Below are 22,050 nucleotides of genomic sequence, written 5' to 3'. Positions count from 1 at the left end.
GAAAATCTGCAGCAAACCAGACCCAAATCTAGTAGGAGAAGAGAAATAATTAAAATCAGAGAAGAAATCAACAGGATTGAATACAAAAAAAAATTACAAAAAATCAGTCAAGCCAAGAGCTGGTTTTTTGAAAAAATGAATAAAATTGACACCCCATTGACTCAACTAACTAAAGAAAGAAGAGAAAAGACCCAAATCAGTAAAATCAGAGATGAAAAAGGAAACGTAACAACAGACACCACAGAAATAAAAAGAATCATCAGAAATTACTACAAAGAGTTGTATGCCAGCAAACAGGGAAACCTGTCAGGAATGGATAGATTCCTGGACACATGCAATCTACCTAAATTGAACCATGAAGACATAGAAAACCTAAATAGACCCATAACTGAGACAGAAATTGAAACAGTAATAAAGGCCCTCCCAACAAAGAAAAGCCCAGGACCAGATGGATTCACTGCTGAATTCTTTCAGACATTTAAAGAAGAACTAACTCCATTTCTTCTCAAACTATTCAGAACAATCAAAAAGAGGGAATCCTCCCAAATTCTTTCTATGAAGCCACAATCACCTTAATCCCTAAGCCAGAGAAAGATGCAGCATTGAAAGAAAATTACAGACCAATATCCATGATGAACATAGACGCAAAAATCCTCAATAAAATTCTCGCCAATAGAATACAACACATCAGAAAAATCATCCACCCAGACCAAGTGGGATTTATCCCTGGTATGCAGGGATAGTTCAATGTTCCCAAATCAATCAATGTGATATACCACATTAACAAACTGAAGAAGAAAAACCATATGATTATCTCAATAGATGCAGAGAAAGCATTCGATAAAATTCAACACCCTTTCATGATGAAAACTCTAAGCAAATTGCCTATAGAAGGAACATTCCTTAATACAGTCAAACAATTTATGAAAAACCCATGGCCAGCATCCTGTTGAATGGGGAAAAGTTGGAAGCATTTCCACTGAGATCTGGTACCAGACAGGGATGCCCACTCTAAGACTACTATTCAACATAGTTCTGTAAGTTTTAGCCAAAACCATCAGGCAAGAAAAAGAAATTAAAGGGATACAAATTGGGAAGGAAGAAGTCAAACAATCCCTCTCTGCAGATGATATGATTCTTTATTTAGGGGATCCAAAGAACTCTACTAAGAGACTATTGGAACTCACAGAAGAGTTTGGCAAAGTAGCAGGATATAAAATCAAGGCACAAAAATCAACAGCGCTTGTATACAAAGGCAACACTATGGTTGAGAAGAACTGCTAAGATCAATCCCATTCACAATAGCTACAGAAACATTCAATTACCTTGGAATAAACTTAACCAAGGACGTTAAAGATCTCTACAATGAGAATTACAAAATCTTAAAGAAATAGTAGAGGATACCAAAAAATGGAAAAATCTTCCATGCTCATAGATTGGAAGAATCAACATCATCAAAATGTCCATTCTCCCAAAAGCAATTTATAGATTCAATGCGTTACCAATCAAGATACCAAAGACATTCTTCTCAGATCTAGAAAAAATGATGCTGAAATTCATATGGAGACACAGGAGACCTTGAATAGCTAAAGCAATTTTGAACAACAAAAACAAAGCTGGAGGCATCACAATACCAGATTTCAGGAAATACTACAGGGTAGTTGTAATCAAAACAGCATGGTACTGGTACAGAAAAAGATGTATAGACCAATGGAACAGAATAGAAACACCAGAAATCAACGCAAACATCTACAGCCAACTTATATTTGATCAAGGATCTAAAACCAATTCCTGGAGCAAGGACAGTCTACTCAATAAATGATGCTGGGAAAACTGGATTTCCACGTGCAGAAGCATGAAGCGAGACCCCTACCTTACACCTTACACAAAAATCCACTCAACATGGATTAAAGACCTAAATCTACGACCTGACACCATCAAGTTATGAGAGAACATTAACATTGGAGAAACCCTTCAAGATATTGGCACAGGCAAAGAATTTCTGGAAAAGACCCAGGAGGCACAGGCAGTCAAAGCCAAAATCAACTATTGGGATTGCATCAAATTGAGAAGTTTCTGTACTGCAAAAGAAACAGTCAGGAGAGTGAAGAGACAACCGACAGAATGGGAAAAAATATTTGCAAACTATGCAACAGATAAAGGGTTAATAACCAGAATCTACAAAGAGATCAAGAAACTCCACAAAAACAAAACAAACAACCCACTTAAGAGATGGGCCAAGGACCTCAATAGACATTTTTCAAAAGAGGAAATCCAAATGGCCAACAGGCACATGAAAAAATGTTCAAGATCACTAGCAATCAGGGAAATGCAAATCAAAACCACAATGAGGTTTCACCTCACCCCAGTTAGAATGGCTCACATACAGAAATCTACCAACAACAGATGCTGGCGAGGATGTGGGGAAAAAGGGACACTAACCCACTGTTGGTGGGAATGCAAACTGGTGAAGCCACTATGGAAGTCAGTCTGGAGATTCCTCAGAAACCTGAATATAACCCTACCATACGACCCAGCCATCCCACTCCTTGGAATTTACCCAAAGGAAATTAAATTGGCCAAAAAAAAAAAAAGCAGTCTGCACCCTAATGTTTATTGCAGCTCAATTCACAATAGCCAAGACCTGGAATCAACCTAAATGCCTATCAACAGTAGACTGGATAAAGAAATTATGGAATTATGGGACATGTACTCTCTAGAATACTATACAGCAGTAAAAAAAAAAAAAAAAAGAAAAAATGAAATCCAGTTATTTGCAACAAAATGGAGGAATCTGGAACACATCATGCTGAGTGAAATAAGCCAGTCCCAAAGGGACAAATATCATAACTTCTCCCTGATTGGTGACAACTATCCGAGCACCAAAAAGGAAACCTGTTAAAGTGAAATGGACACTATGAGAAACAGTGACTTGATCAGCCCTTGCCCTGACTGTTGATGAACAACTTAATATTTTATCACTTTTAGTATTTTTTGGTTGTTCTACTTAATACTGTTGGTTGAATTCTGTAATTAATACAGTTATTCTTTTTTTTTTTTTAACTTTTATTTAATGAATATACGTTTCCAAAGTACGAATAATGGATTACTATGGCTTCCCCCCCATACCGTCCCTCCCACCCACAACCCTCCCCTTTCCCACTCCCTCTCCCCTTCCATTCACATCAAGATTCATTTTCGATTATCTTAATATACAGAAGATCAGCTTAGTATACATTAAGTAAGGATTTCAACAGTTTGCTCCCACACAGAAACACAAAGTGAAAAATAATAGATGATTTTTTTAATGATGATGAAATCAGATCAGACCTATTGTCATGTTTAATCCCAGTGAGAGTCAAGTTGGGAGTTGATAGTTTCTTTTCTTTTCTTTTTTTTTTTTTTTTTACAGAGGATCAGTTTAGTATGCATTAAGTAAAGATTTCAACAGTTTGCACCCCCATAGAAACACAAAGTGAAATATATTATTTGAGTACTCGTTATAGCATTAAATCTCAATGCACAGCACATTAAGGACAGAGATCCTACATGAGGAGTAAGTGCACAGTGACTCCTGTTGTTGACTTTACCAATTGACACTCCTGTCTATGGCATCAGTAATCTCCCTATGCTCCAGTCATGAGTTTCCAAGGCTATGGAAGCCCCTTGAGTTCTCCGACTCTTATCTTGTTTAGACAAGGTCATAGTCAAAGTGGAGGTTCTCTCCTCCCTTCAGAGAAAGGTACCTCCTTCTTTGAAGACCTGTTCTTTCCACTGAGATCTCACTCATAGAGATCTTTTGCCAGAGTGTCTTGGCTTTCCATGCCTGAAATACTCTCATGGGCTTTTCAGCCAGATCTGAATGCCTTTAGGGCTGATTCTGAGGCCAGAGTGCTATTTAGGGCATCTGCCATTCTATGAGTCTGCTGAGTATCTCACTTCCCATGTTGGATCACTCTCCCCTTTATTTATTCTATCGGTTAGTGTTAGCAGGTACTAGACTTGCTTATGTGCTCCCTTTGACTCTTAGTCCTTTCATTATGATCAATTGCGAACTGAAATTGATCACTTGGACTAGTGAGATGGCATTGGTACATGCCACCTTGATGGGATTAAATTGGAGTCCCCTGGTATGTTTCTAACTCTACCATTTGGGGCAAGTCAGCTTGAGCATGTCCCAAATTATATATCTCTTCCCTCTCTTATTCCCACTCTTATGTTTAACAGGGATCACATTTCAGTTAAATTTCAACACTTAAGAATAACTGTGTATTAATTACAGAATTAAATCAGTCATATTAAGTAGAACAGACAAAAAAAACTACTAAGAGGGATAATGTATTAAGTTGTTCATTAACAGTCAGGGCTATGCTGATCAAGTCACCGTTTCCCATAGTGTCCATTTCACTTCAACAGGTGAAATCCAAATGGCCAACAGGCACATGAAAAAATGTTCAAGGTCATTAGCAATCAGAGAAATGCAAATCAAAACCACAATGAGGTTCCACCTCACCCCGGTTAGAATGGCTCACATTCAGAAATCTACCAACAACAGATGCTGGCGAGGATGTGGGGAAAAAGGGACACTAACCCACTGTTGGTGGGAATGCAAACTGGTCAAGCCACTATGGAAATCAGTCTGGAGAATCCTCAGAAACCTGAAGATAACCCTACCGTTCGACCCAGCCATCCCACTCCTTGGAATTTACCCAAAGGAATTTAAATTGGCAAACAAAAAAGCGGTCTGCAGCCTAATGTTTATTGCAGCACAATTCACAATAGCTAAGACCTGAAACCAACGTAAATGCCCATCAACGGTAGACTGGATAAAGAAATTATGGGATATGTACTCTTTAGAATACTATACTGCAGTAAGAAACAACGAAATCCAGTCATTTGCAACAAAATGGAGGAATCTGGAACACATCATGCTGAGTGAAATAAGCCAGTCCCAAAGGGACAAATACCATATGTTCTCCCTGATCGGTGACAACTGACTGAACACCAATACAGTTATTCTTAAGTGTTGAAACTTAACTGAAAAGTGATCCCTGTTAAATATAAGAGTGGGAATAAGAGAGGGAAGAGATGTACAATTTGGGACATGCTCAAACTGACTTGCCCCAAATGGTCGAGTTAGAAACATACCAGGGGATTCCAATTCAGTCCCATCAAGGTGGCATGTACCAATGCCATCTCACTAGTCCAAGTGATCAATTTCAGTTCACAATTGAAAATAATGATAGGACTAAGAGTCAGAGGGATCACATAAACAAGACTAGTGTCTGAAAATATTAACCAATAGAATAAAAAAAAGGGAGAGAATGATCCAACATGAGAAGTGGGATACACAGCAGACTCATAGAATAGCAGATGTCCTAAACAGCACTCTGGCCTCAGAATCAGCCCTTAAGGCATGAGGATCTGGCTGAAAAGCCCATGAGAGTATTTCAGGCATGGAAAGCCAAGACACTCTGGAAAAAAAATGACCTAAATGAAAGATCTCCACGAGTGAGATCCCTCCCAGTGGAAAGAACAGGTCATCAAAGAAGGAGGTAGCTTTCTCTGAAGGGAGGAGAGAACTTCCACTTTGACTATGACCTTGTCTAAATATGATCAGAGTCGGTGAACTCAAAAGGCTTCCATAGCCTTGGCAACTCATGACAAGAGCCTAGGGTGATTACTGATGCCATAAACAAGAGTGTCAATTTGTTAAGTCAACAACAGGAGTCACTGTGCACTCACTCCTCATGTAGGGTCTCTGTCCTTAATGTGCTGTACATTGTGATTTAATGCTATAACTAGTACTCAAACAGTATTTTTCATTTTGTGTTTCTGTGTGGGTGCAAACTGTTGAAATCTTTACTTAATATATACTAAATTGATCTTCTGTATATAAAGAGAATTGAAAATGAATCTTGATATGAATAGGATGGGAGAGGGAGCGGGAGAGGGGAGGGTTGTGGGTGGGAGGGAAGTTATGGGGGTGGGGGGAGAAGTCATTGTAATCCATAAGCTGTACTTTGGAAATTTATATTCATTAAATAAAAGTGGAAAAAATAGGAAAAAAAGCCTAAGAACCAGACAACTATTTTGGCCAGTATTTTCAACATGCCAGAAGAGAAACTTTCAATATGGGAAACTCTGACCTTACCCAGTTATATAATAAGTAGAAATTCATTTTGATATATACCCATTCCAAACAAAAGAACCTTGAAAAAGGCATATAGCTCCCTATGCTGGATCCAACTGCTTTTTTCTCAGAAAATCAATATAATTGATGAAAATGATCTAGTCAGAAAAACTTTAGCTGCAATTAAGAAAAAGAAGTTTCCCAAAACAAGTAAAATATTTTTTAAAAAATAAAAGGTGCTCTTCCAAACCCATTTAAGACATGCCACAAAATCTTTTACTAGAATCACATATATAAATATCCTCTGCTCAAATATCCCGATAGACTGGTAGAAAACAGACAGACTCTGGAGATCATGAAGCAAGACTACAGTTCAAAGTTACAAGGCACCAAATGAAAAGAAGCATGGCTAGAACTCAGCCTTCTTAAAATTCCATGCTGTCTGCCTTCTCACAGCATGGCTTTTCCCAATGTTTGAATGCTAGAAAACATGACATCCAAGGCTGCCATCATAGATTCAAAGCTAGGAGATGAAAATATATATTTTTTTAAAAAAGACCCATTTGAGTGTAATCACATTTCAGGATAACCCAAGGGGAAAGAGACAAGCGTGGAACACACACTGGATTGGGGGTCAGGTTTTCCCACTAACTCATGGTGCAAACTCATATGTTCAAGTCACTTTGTATCACTGTCTTCTCAGATCTTAAAGGCCCCTTCCTGTTGTCATTTCTAATAGTACTGTAAGATAATCAGGACCCAGAATGGTGAAATGTGGCTTCCAAGCATGGGACTTTGAGAGAAACAAAGACAAATTCTCAGGCCAGAAACCCAGGAGTCATATTAATTCCTCTCTTTCAGCCACACAGAAGTGTCTGAAACCTTTCTTCAAGACACATGACACTGAATCACTTAGCATTCCACCACCCCTTTTCCTGCTCAGAGCTGGAGTCCTTCCCACAGTCTGCAGAGGCCACTGCATGGCTCCCCACTGCCTCTTCCTGCTCATCCCCTGATACTTTCTCCTTCCTTCACTGCCCTCCACCAGGTCTTTCTGTGCTCACCTGTGACAGCCACGTGGCCCCTCTCAGCCTATGCACTTGACTCTTCTCATTTCTGAATTTCCTTCAGGAGGGCTCTGCTCAAATATCACTTCCTCAGAGAGGCCTTCTCAAATATCACTTCCTCAGAGAGGCCTTCCTAGACCACTCAATGAGAAGAGTAACCCCCCTCCACAACCCTGGCAGTTTCTATGCCTTCTAATTTTTTTTCATAGCACTGAATACTACCACGCAAAGCATTTTTGTCATCTCCGGTCTTCGCATGGGAATGAAATCCCAAGAGAATGAATCTATGCTGATTGGCTATCCCAGGAAGGGGAAGTTCATTCAATTCCTGGAGTCTGGCAAGTGACCCTCCACTGCTTTCCAGGTGGGATTCAAATAACCCCACTCTCTTCCAGGCAAAGATGCTCTTTCCCGACTTCTGTACAAATCATTCTCTTCCAAAGCTGAACAGTAAGTGCCCCTTCCACTTACTGGGCCCTTGATATTTCAGAAAAGAGCACTTATAATGAAACAACCTTGGTAAGGATTTTTGGCAGTGAGTGAAAAAACACTGACGTCAGTAGAGTGATTCTCGTCAAAGCTGTGTTCAAGTCTCTCAACAAATTGGGCTATACGTGTCATTTGTGATCACTGGAGCTACTTGGCTTAAGTTTTTCAGGCTGGGAGTGTGGCAATGAGTTAGGCAAGCCACAGGCGCCAAGTGGTTAATTATATTTCCATTACTAATTGCATGCAGCACTATAGTATCTTCTCACAGTGAAACGGAATCTCAGCCATTTGAGTTCTCCCAGTTTCCCTTTCAGTTCTCCCGAGGTCAGTGAGCTCCCTGCTGGCTAAGAGGACCACTCGACTCTATTAACCCCATTCTTTTACAATTATAAGGAAGCTGTTTCCAAGCTTTGGGAAAGAGTTTTTTTTCTTTACACTTCTGTCTCAACTGACCATTTATAACCTGAGCTTTCTTCGGTTCTCATTTTCCCAATTTGTCTAAACTAAACCTGGAAGGCAGAAAAACACTGGCTGGCTCTCTGAGTGATTCGTTCAGCAAGCTCTCTTCCCCACATACTCCTATCATCTGAATGGAACCATTAAACTTCATTAGGACAGCAGACAGGAGGTTCTGGCACAGCAGTCATGTAGTAATTAAAATATCATGAGGCAGTAACAACAGGGCCCGTGCCTGAGAAAATCTGCCTACCTAAAGCATCCGCCTTCCCTAATCATCCAGGCATGGAAAAGTCTTTCTCTCAATGTTGTACAGACCTGACTGCAAACTGGCCCCAAACTCAAGACCTCATGAGACCATGAAGCCAGGTCGCTAGTCTTTCATGCCGCAGATACAGAAGAGGAAACACATTCAGCTCATATGAGAAGTGGGAAAGGATCCTCTTTAATGAAGAAGATTATGGGAAATGGTGCAGTGTTTTGTTCATTGACTTCAACAGTATTCTCTGGCAGTATCCCTTGGTTCCCACCACGCTGCTCTCCCAGCCTCACCGACAGATGTCCACCAGCTGGTCCAGCTCAGGACAGCTGCACTCGTACATGTCCCTGCAGCTCCTGTGGCTCTGGTTCATCAACTCTCCCAGCTGCTGGACCACGTTGTCAGGTGCTTCTTCACATATCTTCTTAAACTGAAGCACTCGTGCAGCCTCACTGTATACGTGCTTTGCACGTTGGTAGAGTTTGAAGATGGGCACTGAGGGAGGAAGGGCATTAGAAGGAAGTTAAAAATGGTTTACTGGACAGCCCAATACAAAGAAAAATATAGTTTTGAGGGCTTCCATTTTTGCCTTCATTATCAATATCTTAGACTTCAAATAGTTTTCTATTTCACTGAAAGAATGCTTTCTACCCAAAATTTGTGTTTGCAAGTAGGTTTTACTTTATTCTTGATTGTGAATCAAATCTTATAACTGTATTTTCTTCAGTCTTTCCAACCCACCCAGATGGGTGCATGCATACGCATGCAAACTAAACCATCCCACAGGAGGGAAGAGGGTTACGTGTGTGGAGCACTCCCTACCTGTCAGATCCTTCAAGCACTACCTAATGTAGTTCTCATAGCAGCGGGTGACGTGCAGCAGGATCCTTGCTCAACAGACAGAGACTGAAGCTGAGAAAAGCAGAGTGAGTTGCCAGGGGTCCCACATCCAGAAAGTGGCAGAAGCAGAACAGATGAGGGGTGTCTGGCCCCAGAGCCATGTTCTTTCCTCTGGGTCCACCAGAAAGGAGCACTGAAACTGCTTGTGCTGGCAACGATGCACCCATGTGTGCTATAGCATTCCTTATCATAGAAGAAAATAAGAGCCCAATGTCCGGTAAGAGGAGGCTTTAAAAAAATTACACTATAACCATCAAAAACCTGAAACTCAGTTCTAAGGCAATTTCTTCCTGATTGGGTTGTGAAATAACACTTAAAACTATGTACAACTGACACCAATTTTGCATACACATATAGACATATTTATGTATATTTTTTAATGACAAGAAGGCACCAAAATTTCATCAGTAGGTCTCTCTGTAGTCCAGTATGGGTGATTTCTTGGTCTTTATCACACCTTTCTGCACTTTCCATATTATTCACAAAGACTGTGCTACACAATTGTATTTTCAGTTACAGAAATTTGTCCTAAGCAATAGTTGTGTCTTTTCTGCTTACACATTCCCTTGAATAACATCTGACATCCTCACCGTTGTCAGCCAAGCTGAACAGTGACTGAGCTGGTAGGTGTGGTAGGTCTGGGAAAGCTGTGGGGAAAAATGTATGGGATTTACCTGGCCTGGTGGAAAAAGCCAGGGCTAAGACCCAAAAGACCTGTCATTTCTTATCAACTCTGTGACAACTAGCTATCACACACGTTGCTATCTCTACAGAGCATTTCCTTGTGTCTAAAATGAAGTTGAGAATGACTTCCCAGTGTCCTTCCAACTCCAACATTTTACAGTTCTATGAAGAACTTTCTCCGAGCATAATCCCTCAACATTTCCCCCATTTTGTTATCCTTTGTAAAGAGGATGCTAACTATGACTATGACCTTTCTGGTTGCAATTCGGGTTCTGCATTCTGCCCTTCTCTACCCTGCTGTGTGCATCCAGACGCTGACCTATATAAACTACTTCAATGAGTTCCTTTGCTGTCTAGAGCAGAGCAGAGGAGAAGATCAGCAAACAACGGGAGGAGAGACAGTAAAGTCAGACGATTGATTTCCTGGCTTCCCTCTTGCAGAGCCAGCTAGACTTGAACATCCAGGACACCATGCATCCTTCAAGGCTGCCTTTTCTGCATGACTGTCTCCTGCATCTGCCTCCATGTTGCTTTCCCAGGAACTATGACTACTTTTTCAGAAGTACTTTCACGTTTCTAGTTATGAGCCAATAAATCCTGTTAAAGTTTCATGTTGTCTTTGTAGTTTCCACTGTGCAGCACTGCCCCCATAACTCTCAGAAGTAGAGGAAAAGGCGGTCAGGGTTAGAGGAAGTGAATAGTCACTTGTTACAAACTGCATGTTTCTGTCTCCTCAAACTTCATGTGTGGAAATCCTAATCCCCAGAGGGGAGGTATTAGGAGGCGGAGCCTGTGGGGGTAATTAGGTTTAATGAGGTCATAAAAGTACAGACCCATGAAGGAACTGGGTGTCCTTATAAGAAAAGAAGAGACCAAAGCTCACTTTGTCCACCATAGAAGGACACAAGGGGAAGACAGCCATCTGTAAACCAGGAAGAGGACCTTCCCCAGACACCAGATCTGCTAGGACCTTGATCTGGGACATCCAAGCCTCCAGCACTTTGAAAATAAATTTCTGTTGTGTAAGACACCAAGTCTATGTCATTTTTGTTAGAGCAGCCCAAACTGACAAAGACATTATTTTTGGTATTTGTGAGGCCAAACTTCCCATAAATTAATAATGAAGAATTAAAATTTTTTTCAGAGGTTCTCAATTGAGTCATATGAGATATATTAAACTTACAGTTAACCATTTTCATGAAATGATGCAGATTTGTGTGAATTTTCCTATTGTTCTTTTTTTAATTTTTATTAATATAAAGAGAACAGATTTCAAGTATTTCATAGGTACAATTCCAAGAAGAGAACCATACTTACCTCCCTCCTTTTTTCCCCTCCCGCAGTCCCTCTCCTTCCTTCCTTTTTTTTTAATTTGTGCAAAAATAATTTCAGTCCACTATAAATTATAGGCTTAAATGCAGCACTAACCAGAGGACTTGTATTCAGTCATGTGACTGGTTCTTCTTTCCCAGTGTGTCTTGCAGCCATCCCCCACTCCTATTCCCTCTGTCATTATCCAAATTTCCAATTTTATTCTCTTTTCCACCTGGACTATTTTGCAGCAAGCTCTGAATTTATATTCCCCTCTTGATCACTCCTCCCTGTGACCTACATTTGATCAACACTCACAGACTGCCAACAACAGATGTGAATTTAAAATTCAAATAATAATAATAATGACAGGAGTTACAAGTGAAATGTAGGTGGGAACAAAAGTACAACAACATGTTTTGTCCCATCGGTAGCCAGGTCATGTGAATCAGCCCACACTGTAATGTGAATTTGTTATTCCCATCATTTAGTTCTCTTCAAATGGGAATGTGATTCATTTTAGGGTCTGAGTGTCAAAATATCCCAAGGGGAAACATGTCTTACCAATACCCCATACTGGCAATACACCGTCTTCAAAACCCACTGTCTGAAGGAGCAACACAGGAGCATGTAGCAACTTCTCAAAATCTCTCAATGGGAAAGGGAAAAGAAGGGCAACTGGTGGCCATGTACATGCCTGAGACAGCACTAATCATTTCATACCTGTTCTTGTAATGCAGGTTGTATGATTCGCATTTTGAAAGCAAAGAAAGTGACTTTGGTAACTGTGGCTTAAGATTGTTCTTTTTTAAAAATTTGAGGTTGAAACAAAAGTTTAAATACCATGACCCCGTATGTTTCAGTTTTACTTTTGAACTACTTTACCTCCCATAATCATATATGAAGTTTAAAGTTCCCAGCATGGAGAAGAGGAGGAGAAAGCAGAGTTGTTTTGTTTTTCCTGTAAAGTACAGAGGATTAAAAATCACCTGATTTCCAAGTCCACTGCTATTTATGGCTGCAGCACAAAAGGTACACGAAAGTGGCGTCGACTATGATAATAAAGCAGTGCTATTTAGCTGACAAGTCAGGCTAGTATGCTCTGATGTGCAAAGGTTTCTTTTAACAAAAAATTTAAAACATATGGGAAAGTAGAGAAAATGCTATAATAAACCCCATAAGCCCATCATCTATAATGAACAACTATTAATATTCCCCATTTGTGCTTTGATTGATATCTTGCTGAAGTATTTTTAAATAAATTATAGATACACATATCTCCACTTACATATTTCAGCATACATCTCTATAAAACAGAAATATTTTCCCTATATTACCACCATATAATTATCACACTTAACAGAATCACCAATGATCCATTAATATCTTATATCCAGTCCATATCTAAATTTTCCCTGTTGTCCTCCAGTTTAAATTTCAGTTGGTTTATACCCAAGGTCCACACATTATATTCAGTTGTTATATCTAATAGGTTTATTTTAATCAACAATTTATAATCATTTTTGGCACTCTGGATTCTCAGTATCATATCCAAGTACATTTCAGTGCCATATCCTGCAATAAAACTCAATATACTCTGAGAAATATGCTTTGGTTTTCCTTTAGGATTACATATTTATTTAGGATTAAATGTTCTCAAGTATAAATTGTCCAGAGAGATGTTTCCTATTAAACCTTAGGGTTGGTGCTTTGATTTGTGACAAGAAACATTCTAAATGCGTCAAGCATATTACCAGAACCTCTCGATCCTCGCACTTTCTGGCGTCTATTCTGTTTGTAGAGGAAGCATTTCACATCAGGACTCCTGAAGAGGAATGCCTAACGAGGACTCTCACTGGGCAAACTGAAGGTGCATTTGAGACTGCCATAGCTCACACCCTCTGAACAGTAGTAACTCCGAAAACAAGGCGAGGGCAGAAAGGGCATCTGTTTTCAATTGTGATACAAAGATTTTGCCAAAGGCTACAAGAGATTTGGAGACCACCCTTTGGGAGAGAAAGCAGTTTTGTGCTGGCTGGATATCATAAATGCTCTCTGGATCCAGGGTTCTGGCTCGTTATGTGCTGGCAACTCATCAGGTCTCTGTGCTCCAGATAAAAAAAAAAAAAAAAAGAAAAAAGAAAATCTGAAACTTTGTTTGGAACAGTTTTTTTCCCTGTCCAGTTAACTGTATAATTAGATGTTCCATCGGCCTATAAGCTCTTGCAATCCGTGAGAGCAATTATTATATTAAAGGATGGAGGAAGCTGTTTCTTACTATGTTCACTACATGTAGGATTACTTCCAAGGCACATTCAATTTGAGAATATAATGCTAGATGCTGTTTTCCTACGAGACCACTAGTGGCCTAACCTATCCATGGGAAATCCAGGGCTTCAAAGCAAGATATGCCACATGGACTTTGGAACATTGTTTTTCTCTAGCATGAATCTTCAAGGATTATTGAATCTAATCCTGAAACCATGACACATTGACTCCAATCTGAAACCTAAAAGTTCGTGGCAATACACACTGAAACTGCAGAATAAATATTTCATTTTGCTATTGAATAATTTCTATTTTTATATAAGCTCTGTTTGCTAGCTCAGATTTTTCCTTTTCTTCTGACTTCATCCCTCACTGCCCACCCCTTTCCCAGACACACTGCCTTCACACTTTGCCTCCAGAATCTGCCAGGGGCTCCTGCCTTGGGCCCATTTGCACAATAGCTGTTTTGTTGCTCTGAAATGTTCTCACTCATAATTTTCACATGGCTGGCCCCTTTTTGGTATTTAAGTGTCAAATGTTATAGTTGCAAGGAAAATTTCCCTCTAAAAATTCCTATCTAGAGTAGTCCACACAGCATATATTCTCTCCATCCTATTTTACTCTCCCAACATTTATGACCAGATAATAGTTTCTGGTGTGTTCACAGGCTTGTGGTTTTCTCCCACAGCTACAGTCAGCTCCAGGTCAAGGGCCGTACCTGATTTCAACACCACTGTATCTTCTAGCAGCTAACGTGATCTGGCACATGGTAGGGACTCCATAAATGTGTGCAGAATGAGTGCTTCCATTCCTGGTCTTTGTGACAAAACTGTACTGAAACTAAGCTAAATAGGGGCCAGCATTGTGTCATAGTGGGTTAAGCCAGTGCCTGCAGCGCTGGTATCCCATATGGGGGCCAGTACGAGTTCTGGCTGCTCCACATCTGATCTACCTCCCTGCTAATGTGCCTGGGGAAGCAGCAGATGATGGCCCAAGTGCTTGAGCCTCTGCACCCATGGTGGGAGACCTAGAAGCTCCTGGCTACTGGTTTTGGTGTGGCCCAACCACAGCCATTGTGGCCATTTGGGGAGTGAACCAGAGGATGGAAGAGTGAGTATCTGTCTGTCTGTCTGTCTGTATCTCTGTCTCTCTCTCCCTGTAACTCTATCTTTCGGATAAATAAAATCTTAAAAAAAAAAAAAAACTAGACTAGATAAACAATTATGGGACAAACACAATAGGGAATATATAGAAGACCTGCTATTTTGGCAGTCACACTTACTAGTCTTCTCACCAAAAAAATTGGGAAAAGTTTGCTAGAGTAAAGTTAGTAGGTTCCTATGCCCAAAGTGGACTGTAATATCCATTATCACAGATGACTGAGAAGCATTTGTTTATAACATATTCTGCTTCAGAGACATAGGAGAAAAGATATTTCTAAAACAAAATGTGTTTCAAATAAAAGTGAAGGAATAGAAAATAGATCATCATCATAACCAGTTTAAATAGTCTTTTGTTTTCTTTTAGGCAATCTTTATAACAAAGAGGTGCCTATTAATCTAGCTCAAAAGATGGATGGCTACAGAGTTCATCATAAGAACCCATCTCTAATCAAACAATCTAAACCAGGACACAAGTAATTGGTTATTTTGTTGTACTTTTGGTGTTAAAAGATGTGGGAAACTCTTTGACAGATGAAACACACCGGGCACTATTTTGCTAACAAAAACTCTGAGGGGGTAGGTATTTTGCCTAGCAGTTAAGCCACCCATTAGGCAATATCCAAGTGCCTTGGTTCATGTCCAGTCTCTGATGCCCAATCCCAGCTTCCTGCTAATGCAGAATACAGGGGACAGCAAATGATGGCTCAAGTAGTTGGGTCCCTATAACTCTCATGGGACACCTGGATTTGAGTTCCCAGTTCCCAGCTTTGACCCATCTAAGCCATTGAAGGTATTTGGGGAAGTAAACCAGAGGATGGGTGTCTCTCTCTCTCTCTCCAATTTTTTTAATAGGTCTGAAGACAGCAGCTCAGTAGTAGATAAAGGATATGCCTATTCAATCTCTAAAAAGAGATCCACTGGTATAATTTTAAATTCTGCATGAAGAGCTGAGGACTTCCTCTTCATTACCTCATCTTCTACTAAAAGTAATGCCAAAAGCCCTGAGTCAGATGGCCATGTAGCAACATTCAACCAATAGTTCTTACTGAGTACTTGCTATGTGCCCCATACCATGCTCCAAATGAGATGGAAGACACATGAAGTAGAAGCCCCTGCTTTAAGAAACTTGTAACTCAGTTAAACAGGTAAGACACACGAACAGACCACTGGACAGTGACCAACTGCAGCAGATACCTGAGAGATGGAGATGCTAAAGGTGCATGAAGACAAAGTTTAATGTTCGGGGTGCGGCAGTAGGAGGTGTCATGGGAGAAAGGCCTGAGCCTTAAGCTCCCCTGCTATGAAGACAGATGGTCAAATGGCTGTGGACGGGAACAGGCAGGCTGGAGAGAGCAAGCTGACCAGAACATGGGCAGCCTCTCCAGGCAGCCATCCTCTCATCTGATGCTTCCACATCCCCTGCTCCACAAACATTGTGCACTAACAACCTATGGGCCATAGCCAGTGACAGTGGTGCCCTCTTCACTGACAAGATATCTTTAAATTGGGAAATTATATATGAGTGTAGATTTCTGCTTTTTCTTGAAAAAACTGAAAGTTCTAGCTGCCACAGAGCAACAGTTGACAGGAGCTGAGGAGCAGCTACCCCCTTGGGACAGGACACACACACTTTAGTTCTCACAGTTCTACCATCACCAACTGTCTGACATTCAGCCTGCCCAACTAGTGTATACGCCTGCCTGGTCACCATGGGTATCTGCTGTGGCCCTTGTTCCACAAAACTCTATATGATGGGAATTCTCAGCAGAGAGAGAAGAGTGGGTAAAACTCTTCCCTAGGGAGTCATCTTGCCATAATGAGTCACTCCTACTGTTACTAGCAAATGCACTTTCCACTTATATGTATTGACAGCTCTGCATTGAAATAGTCTCTCTTGCTGTAACTTCTGCTATTTGGTTGTGGTTCTGTTACCCAAATTTACATAAACACAAGGTATCTGAAGATAGCTCTCATGTCCTATGTCTTTAAAAAAAAAAAAACAGATTTATTTATTTATTTGAGAGGTAGAATTACAGGCAGAGGGAGGAAGACACAGAGAGAAAGATCTTCCATCCACTGGTTCATACTGCAAATGGCCACAACAACCGGAACTGGGATGATCTGAAGCCAGCTTCTTCCCGGTCTCCCACACAGGTGTGGGTCCCACACACTTGGGCCATCTTCCGCTGCTTTCCTAGGCCATTAGCAGGGGGCTGGATCAGAAGAGGAGCAGCTGGGACATGAACAGCCACCCATATGGGATGCCGACATTGCAGGTGGAGGCTTAGCCTACTGCACCACAGTGCCAACCCCTGTTCTAAGTCTTTTACACATTGGTAGTCTGTGTTGAAACTGAGGGAACCATGATAAATAAGTGTTCCTTACTTACAAGAAGTAACACTCTACTAGAGAGCATTAAACAAGAACAGATGCTAAGGCAACCCCTCACAGCTACAATGGAGATACCAAGGCATCCTAATCTAAATTAACCTGAAAGCAGGTTGCAGATGAGGTGAAGATGTAAGAAAACTGAGATAAGAAAGGAGAGAAGCCGAGAAAGGAGGCTTAATAAGTGAGTTACCAATGCTTCCTCCTCTGAATCTACTTTAGTCTGTGCTGGCCCTTCCTGAAGGGTACCTTCCAGGACCTACTTACAGATTCACAAGAGAGCGGAATTCATCTCGTGAGCTCAAGGGAGAGCTGGACTACGGTCCCTCTCACTCTCCACATAGCCTCCCATCACTAACCCACATGAGGGTTTATGAACACACAAGAGGGCAGAGCACTGGTTTTCCAGAACGAAGCTAAAAAGTGCTAAGTGTTTTGGGAATCAGACGTGGCTTCATGAAGACTTCATCTCTAGATAATCAAATCAAAATGAATAAATATGCTGGTCTCGAAGAAATAGAAATATTTATCATATAACTGCATAATTTATCTTTCTGAGAATCTCACATCCCAAAATACTTTCCCATTGTTTGGGTAGGGGCTAAGAGCAATTATGGCCTTAGCAGTTTCTGCACAAGCACGCTGCTACATGCTACTGGCCAATTTCTTTGCAAAGAAGAAAAATCCACTGGGCTAACCCAAGCGTCGGTTCCAAGAACAGCAATCGGAGGTAGATGGGGAAAACCACTTCAGAACCTACTCTGGAGCTCGCTGTTTTCTATGCAGCACAGTTATAAGTCCCTGCTCTGAGGCAGAGCCTCTTTGGAGTATTTAAGCAGCATAATGGAAAAACACTATACAATCCTCATTGATGTTGGACTGTGGTTGCAAATTTATTTTCCTAGTAGTAATATTTTTCATAAATGTGAAGTTTCTGAAATGGTCAAACCCACAAAAAATAAACTGCTGTTTTCAGCCACATTAGTACCCCATTCCCATGCTACAAAGCTTAAATTCAATTAGCATTTTACATTTAAAGGGGGAAAAATCTTTAACTACCTGCTTTTAAAAGCAAAACCACTGATGAAAAAAATATATATGCACTTTCAACACAGACCACATTAATCCCTGGAAAACTACATTCCAAAAACATTTGTAAATATTTGAAAATCCACAGCATAATGCCATTTTGTACATGAAGACTAACAGCACCCCGCATGTTTATAACTTCCCTTTCTCAGATTACCAGAGTAGCAAGAACCGGCACCATCTGTTTCACAGTAAATTTTACTCCTCTGATCTTGAAACTTTTGCTCTAGTTACATTCACCTGTATTTAACACTCTGGCAATACACTAAACTGCAAATAACCCCAGGATCACTCACACAACAGGAAGGAGCCTATTGCTCCCTTGTTTTTCATGCTATCATCTACCCTCCAGGTTCACAGTCTTAGCACGCAAGTCTGAACCACTGCACTACCTTCTAACTGATCTCCCTTTTACCTCTCAACCTGGACACAGCTGCCCCAGGGGTCTGTCGTGATGCAGTGGGTGAAACTGCCACCTGCAACTCCAGCATCCCATATGAGCAGTTCAAGTCCCAGTGTCTCACCTTCTGATCTGGCTCCACGCGTATATGCCCAGAAAAGCAGCAGATGCCTCAAGAGCTTGGGCCCCTGTGCCTAAGTAGAAGACCCAGATGCAGTTCCAGGCTTCTGGCTTTGGCCTGGACCAGCATTGTTGGCTGCCATCTGCAGAGTGAACCAGAGGATGGAATATTCTCTCCCTTTCTCTCTCTCTCACTCTCTCTCTCTATCAAATACATTTAAGATTTTTATTTATTTGAAAGTCAGAGTTACACAGAGAGAGGAGAGGCAGAAAGAGAGAAAGAGAGAGGGAGAGAGGTCTTCCATCTGCTGGTAAACTCCCTAGATGGATGAAACGATGGGAGCTGCGCCAATCCGAAGCCAGGAGTCAGGAGTTTCTTCCGGGTCTCCCACACGGGTGCAGGGGCCCAAGGACTTGGGCCATCTTCCACTGCTATCCCAGGCCATAGCAGAGAGCTGGATCAGAAGAGGAGAAGCCAGGACTCGAACCAGCACCCATAAGGGATGCCGGCGCTTCAAGCCAAAGCGTTAACCCATTGTGCCATAGTGCCAGCCCCCAAATACATTTAAAAAAAAACTTTAATAAAAAAAAAGACCTAGCATGTGCATCCTACCCACACTGACTGCATTCCCCGCATCTCTTCCAGTATTAACCCAGACGCCACCTCTTCCATAGCACACTCAGAGGAATTCATACCCTCCACCACTGCACACCTCGTTAATTACTGTGTTCCTTTCTAATTGTTTTTGTAATACACTGCTTTAGGAGGAAAGGAACCTTCACTTGCTCTTCACCTTCATAGCTGCCTTAGAACCCAGCAGAATTCCTGGAATACAGCAGGTTCCCAATCAATATCATTTCCTTGCCCCCATTCCATCAATGCAGGAAGAATCTGCAGCTGTTCCCTTGATGAGCCACACTGTTCTATTTTCTACTTTCTTGGGGGTAGAACTTTCCCACTGACTTTCCAGCTCTTCCCTAAAGCTTTGTTCATGGGGAAAGTGAAAAGAGGAGATAGTATCAAATCCTTGAAAAGGAGCCAGGGAGTTGGAAAGGAATCTCTGTCGATGCAGAGCTGAATGAAGCCTGTGGGAACAACGGTCAGGCCTGTTCTGGGATTTTTACACAAAAGGAAATTAGTTCCTGTCTTAGTTTTAATCTGTTAATTGGATTACAGGGAGAAAAGTAAAAGAATAAAAAGGGATTAAAGAAGGCCATCTTTGTGGCATAACAAGTTAAGCCAGCACCTGCAATGCCAGCATCCCATAAGTGCCCCAGTTTGAGTACCAGCTGCTCCATTTCTGATCCAGCAGCACCCACATGAAAGACCTGGATGAAGCTCCTGGCTTCAGCCATTGTGGCCCCAAGCCACTGCAGCCATTTGGAGAGTGAACCAGCAGAGAGAAGATCTCTCTTTCCCTCTCTCTTGTAACACTGCCTTTCAAATCAATAAAATAAATCTTAAAAAAAAAAAGAAAAAAGAATGGGGGCCAGCATTGTGGTGTAACTGGTAAAGCTGCCGCCTATGAAGCCAGCATCCCATATGGGCACCGGTGTGAGATCCACTTCAGATCCAGCTCCCTGCTAATGCACCTGAGACAGCAGCAGAGAACAGCCCAAGTGCTTGGGCCTTTGCACCCATGTGGGAGACCTGGAAGAAGCTCCTGGCTCTCGGCTTTGGCCTGGCCCAGCTCTGGCCATTGTGGCCATTTGGGGAATGAATCAGCACATAGAAGAGCTCTGTCTCTCTGTCTCTTCCTCTCTGTGTATCTCTGCATTTCAAACAAATAAAACTTAAAAAAAGGGGGGGGGAATGAAAGAAAGGCAAAGGAAAACTTGGTGCTTATCTGAGAAAAATCTGAGAAAATATTTCTACCAGAACACCTTTGTAATTATTTTGTTGTTCTCGTCCCACAAAACGCTAAACCAAATGAGGAAAAGGATTTTTCTGTCCTTGCTAATTGCCAACACTGTCTATCACAGTGCTTGAATTATGGGGCCTGAGTTGAATATTTGTTGAGTAAAGGAATCAAAAATTGATAGTTGAAGCAAATGTGAAGATAGGTTATATACCAGGCAGCTAAAGACTCATGTGGATTACACAGGCTGTTGCCCCAGGTTTGCTTTTGAAAAGCATTCACATGGGGCCAGTGCTCTGGCATAGCAGATAAAGCCACCACCTGCAGTGCTGGCATCCCATATGGGCACTGATTTGAGTCCCGGTTGCTCCTCTTCCAATCCCTCTCTCTGCTATGGCCTGGGAAAGCAGAGGAAGATGGCCCAAGTCCTTGGGATCCTACACCCACACTGGAAACCCAGAAGAAGCTCCTGGCTCCTGGCTTCAGATCAGCACAGCTCCAGATATTACAGTCATCTGGGGAGTGAACCAGCAGATATAAGACATCTCTCTCTCTCTCCGTAACTCTGCCTTTCAAATAAATAAATAAATCGTAAAGAAAGGAAGGAAGGAAGGAGGGAAGAAAGGAAGAAAGGAAGGGAGGAAGGGAGGAAGGAAGGAAGGGGAAGAAATTAATTCGCTGAAGCAGACCAGAGTGACCTAGGCACTGGGTGCAAGGTGACTGAGAGTAAGGGAGCTAGGACTTGTGTGCTAAATGTGGCCCTCCTCTGAAAATTCTCATAGCAACTATCAAAGGACAATGTACTTATTTTTTCCCAAAGAAACCTTTAATTTAAGGAATACAAATTTCATAAGAACAACTTTAGGAATATAGTGACTCTTCCCACCATACCTGCCCTCTCACCCACACTCCCATCCCTCCTTCTCCTCCCTCTCCCATTCCCAGTTCCATTCTTGATAAAGGTTCATTTTTAATTAACGTTATACACAGAATACCAACTCTACACTAAGTAAAGATTTCAACAATTTGCATACACACACACACACAAAAATACCTGTTTGAGGTTGACTCTCATAATACAACTCATTGAAGACAAAGGTCCTGAATGGGAAGTTAGTATGCAGTGAATCCTGTTGTTAATTTTAATTTAACAATTAACACTTTTATATATGATGTCAGTGACCACATGAGGCTCTTGACATGAGCTGCCTAGGCTATGGAAGCCTTTTTTAAAAAAGATTATTTATTTATTTATTTGACAGGTAGAGTTACAGTCAGAGAGATAGAGACAGAGAGAAAGGTCTTCCTTTCATTGGTTCACCCCCCAAATGGCCACACAGCCGGAGCTATGCCGATCCAAAGCCAGGAGCCAGGTGCCTCTTCCTGGTCTCCCATGCAGGGGCCCAAGCACTTGGGCCATCCTCCCCTGCCTTCCCGGGCCATGGCAGGGAGCTGGACTAGAAG

The 22,050-nt window shown here is 41.4% G+C and overlaps 1 protein-coding gene across 8 annotated transcripts in view; it reads right to left on the bottom strand.

Annotated features, from left to right (window-relative positions):
* GALK2 (galactokinase 2) overlaps positions 1-22,050 on the bottom strand; it is a 157,500-nt gene that overhangs the window by 11,230 nt on the left and 124,220 nt on the right. For all 8 annotated transcript variants that reach the window (XM_008269030.4, XM_008269035.4, XM_051822383.2 and 5 more), the window contains one exon: positions 8,698-8,899. In XM_008269030.4, coding sequence (XP_008267252.1) covers positions 8,698-8,899 — 202 coding nt within the window. The remainder of the gene's footprint in view (positions 1-8,697; positions 8,900-22,050) is intronic.

The sequence above is a fragment of the Oryctolagus cuniculus genome, chromosome 12, assembly GCF_964237555.1.
Source record: "Oryctolagus cuniculus chromosome 12, mOryCun1.1, whole genome shotgun sequence".
NCBI lineage: Eukaryota > Metazoa > Chordata > Mammalia > Lagomorpha > Leporidae > Oryctolagus > Oryctolagus cuniculus.
The sequence above is the reverse complement of the archived record's forward strand: the minus strand, read 5'-3'. Positions and strand labels throughout refer to the sequence as shown.